General features: G+C 55.0%; 1 protein-coding gene across 1 annotated transcript; it reads left to right on the top strand.

Annotated features, from left to right (window-relative positions):
- The first annotated feature begins 1,975 nt into the window (after positions 1-1,975).
- LOC123057562 (general transcription factor IIE subunit 2-like) lies at positions 1,976-3,077 on the top strand. Its single transcript, XM_044480507.1, has one exon. It carries the CDS (start codon positions 2,103-2,105, stop codon positions 3,003-3,005), a length of 903 nt encoding a protein of 300 aa, XP_044336442.1. The 5' UTR covers positions 1,976-2,102; the 3' UTR covers positions 3,006-3,077.
- Positions 3,078-3,810: the final 733 nt, after the last annotated feature.

Genomic DNA, 3,810 nt, shown 5'->3' with positions numbered 1-3,810 from the left:
GGCCCGGCGGCGGTGGAAGGTGGCGGCGCCACGTGGCGCGACCCGGCTGGTCGAAGGCGGCGGCGGACGCTGTCCGGCCTGGGCGGACGTGTCCGTCGGTGGCGGGGATCTGTTTTTTTAGCTAGGGTTTCGGGGAGAGGGAGAGATCCGAAAATGGATGGGTGTATATATAGGCATAAGTGAAGCTAGGAGAGTCCAAATGAGGTGCGGTTTTCGGTCACGCGATCGTGATCGAACGCTCTAGGACATGGAGCAGAGTTTGGTGGGTTTTTGGGCCAAATTGGAGGGGTGTTGGGCTGCAACACACACGATGCCTTTTCGGTCCCTCGGTTAACCGTTGGAGTATCAAACGAAGTCCAAATGGCACGAAACTTGATAGGCGGTCTACCGGTAGTAAACCAAGGCCGCCTGGCAAGTCTCGGTCCAATCCGAAAATGTTTAAACCTCACACACGAAAGAAAGCTAGAAATGACCACCGGAGGAGAACGAAACGCCGGAATGCAAAACGGACAACGGGGGAAATGCTCGAATGCATGAGATGAATACGTATGCAAATGTAATGCACATGATGACATGATATGAGATGCATGACAACGATAACAACACACGGAGACAAAGACCCGAACCCGAGAAATAAATATAGCTTAACGCCGGAAACGGCAAGAGTTGGAGTACAAATAGGGAAAGTTATATCCGGGGTGTTACAAGGTCGGCGGCAGCCTAAGACCCGGCGGAGGCCTACCACGGCAGCCGGACCGCCGGAGGCGTCGAATCCCGCGCCGACTGCCTTCCGATTCGGCGGCGTCCGGGCGGCTGCGAGCCGGCTACCGGCGAGGGAGGCGACGGGGTGATGGCGGCGGAGGGCGGCGGCGGGGATGTGGGGTGGTGGCGGCGCCGACGGCGAGGTTTTGGGCGGTCGCGGCGGCAGATTCCGGCCGGCTGGTCTTCGGGCGGATGGACGGGCGCGGGCAGGAAAGGAAAGGAAGTGGCTGTTGGGCTTTCGCGGCCGGCGGCTGGTTTTGGACTAGATACATCTCATGATGTAAATTTGCACCGCGAGGTGTTGTATTTTACATCACGAGAAGGCCGCGGTCCAATTTTTTTGCATATGGACCGTGTGTTGAAGCAGCGTTTTTTGTTCAAGACGGTCCGAAAGTTAGGTACTTTTATATATGAACCATCTATTAGAGATGCTCTAACCCACGCAAAACAACCATGCCCAACACCCAGGCGATCAAGTCACTGCACCACTAGTCCCTTCGGCGAGCCTGCTCCAAAACAATGCCTCCAAGAACGTAGCCAACACCAAGGCACGGTAGTCTTCTTAATCATAAAATACCTCAATCTAGGGTTTTCCCCGACGCACTCGGGAGGTGATGCAATACCACAATAACACCTTTGAGGAGGAAAAGGGCGCCCTCGGGAGTCATCGATGTTGGTGTTGACATCTGGTGCTCTTGAGGTCCTCCACCTTGAGGCGCCAAGAAACAGATGTTTGCGATGGGGAGGAAGAAGATAAGGTTTGGGGTGGTCCCAGATGCTTCTCGCAGGGAAGGGATAAGTCTGGGACGGTGGTTATATTATACAGTTTAACTAATTCACATCTAGATGTTTTTTAAGGATGTCACATCTAAACTTTCACAAATATGTAATGCAGCAATAAGAAAAAAAACCCACAAACTAAATGGACATTAGTTTAGATGTGATATAACTATGTCACATCTAGATGTGTTCTAGACTGATCCTATATTATAACTGCACGATCGTGTTTAATCCCACGTACGCGACGCGACCGGCGCTTAGTTTGGCCGCCGCACGACAGCAAGCGTGTTCCTAATTAAAATCGGTTTGGATGGCTAAGCTAATCGACTACACAACCGTGTCGGAGTCAAAGTCCGATCCGAACTAGACTCGCGATCCTCTCTGGGTCTATATATTCAAAGTCCAGCATACATACGTACGTGAAACCCTCGACCCGCCCAGGCCGTCCACCATCGCCGGCGCTCCAAACTCTGGATCAGCGCATACACCGATATACGTACGTACGTGCTGCCCCGGCCATCGCCGGCCGATCGCCGCCTCCACCAAGTTCAGGCTTCCAGATGGCGCTGAACGAGAGCCTCGCCAGGTTCCGGCTGCTGCAGGAGAAGAACCAGGCGGCTCTGTCCGCCATCGCCGCAATCAGGACCTCATCATCATCATCATCGTCCACTAAGCCGTCCCAGCGGCAGGCCGCTCCAACTCCACGGCCGGCGGCTAAACCATCCCCGTCCCCGCCCGCGCCCATGCCTGCCGCCGTCGTCAGGTTCTCCGATGACACGGCGCGGCTACGGAAGATCAACGAGGTGAGGACGTCCACCGTCGGGCACCAGATGAAAAGCGTGATCGACCTGCTCGACAAGACGAGGGAAGCTCTTACGACGCATCAGATCAACCAACGGACCTACGTCGACATCGACGGCAACCGGACCCTCGCCGAGAGCCTGAGGAACAACCCCAAAGTGCGCTTCGACGGGCGGCGCTACTCCTACAAGCCCACACACGACGTCAAGGCCAAAGGCGAGCTGCTCTCGCTCATCAGAAGCTTCCCCGACGGCCTCCCGGCGTCCGAGGTGGATGACGCCTATCCAGCCGTCTTGGAAGATCTGCAGGCCCTCAAATCCTCGGGCGACGTCTATCTGCTGCCGGGGGAGGTAGGCATCATCGCGTACCCGAACGACGACCCGAGGTCGAGGATGGAGGTGGACGGCGAGCTCAAGAAGCTGTTCCACGACATCAAGCTCCCGCGGGAGATGCTCGACATCGAGAAGGAGCTTCGGAAGATCGGCGAGAGGCCAGCCACCGACACTGTGAAGCGGCGCGCGGTGGAGCAGCTCCATGGCCGGCAGCCGAAGCCCAAGAAGGCCAAGAAGAAGTCGCGCGGGATCACCAGCAGGACCAAGCTCACCAACGTTCATCTCCCGTGGCTCATGGACCTGCCTGTCGACTCGAAAGATATCATCTAATGACTGATGGGTAGTGTGTAAATCATGTATGGCACGTGGATTGGAACTTCTGACTTTCTGTTGGATTCTATATATACTCTGCCGTCCCAGGATGCACCTGCCCAAGACTGAGATTTGTCTTACGGTGTGTTACTTTACAACGAAGATGTCAAGTAACTAAATGAACCAACTGAATTTTCAGGTGCTCTCACCAATTACATCGAAGGTTTCAACAATCAAGATTGGCTAAGCCAGTCTTTAAATTTGTGGAATACATGGCCAAAAAATGAATGCACTACAAGAAAGAGCTTAGATGCCGAGTACACGACAAAGGTCGATTGCCTCAGCAAGGCTTTGCCGGGTGGCACACTCGGCGAAACCTACTCAACATACATCATAAAACGACACTCGACAAACAAAAGGGATAGGCGGAACGGGCGAACAATGCTGGTGCCACATGCTGCTGGTGTTCTGCCAAGTGCACATTCTTTGACACTCGACAAACATTTTGAACAGTGACAAAAAAAAAGGCAGGCGGCTTGCCGGCTGTGGTGGAGGTGAAACCTTCCGAAGTAACAAGAGCATGGCTTGACGACCTGTAGTCGAGGGACGACAGCATGGCGGGTTGGTGGCTTCCCTGTCCTTCGCCGTCGATGGTGGCTCCGCCCTTGCCAAATAGAGGCGAAGGAACGCGTTGTGGCACGACTGGGCCATGGTTGTCTCACCATTGTGCTTGCTAGCGACCGCGCATGTGGTGATTGGGGAGGGGCAGCGTGGCGGTGACAGCGTTCCATGGCACGCATGGGAAGGAGGAGGCGGCGTGGAG

Source organism: Triticum aestivum, chromosome 3A (genome assembly GCF_018294505.1).
Source record: "Triticum aestivum cultivar Chinese Spring chromosome 3A, IWGSC CS RefSeq v2.1, whole genome shotgun sequence".
NCBI lineage: Eukaryota > Viridiplantae > Streptophyta > Magnoliopsida > Poales > Poaceae > Triticum > Triticum aestivum.
The sequence above is the reverse complement of the archived record's forward strand: the minus strand, read 5'-3'. Positions and strand labels throughout refer to the sequence as shown.

Coding starts and splice junctions, on each gene's coding strand:
- LOC123057562 (XM_044480507.1), top strand. CDS start 2,103: ATGGCGCTGAACGAGAGCCTCGCCAGGTTCCGGCTGCTGCAGGAGAAG.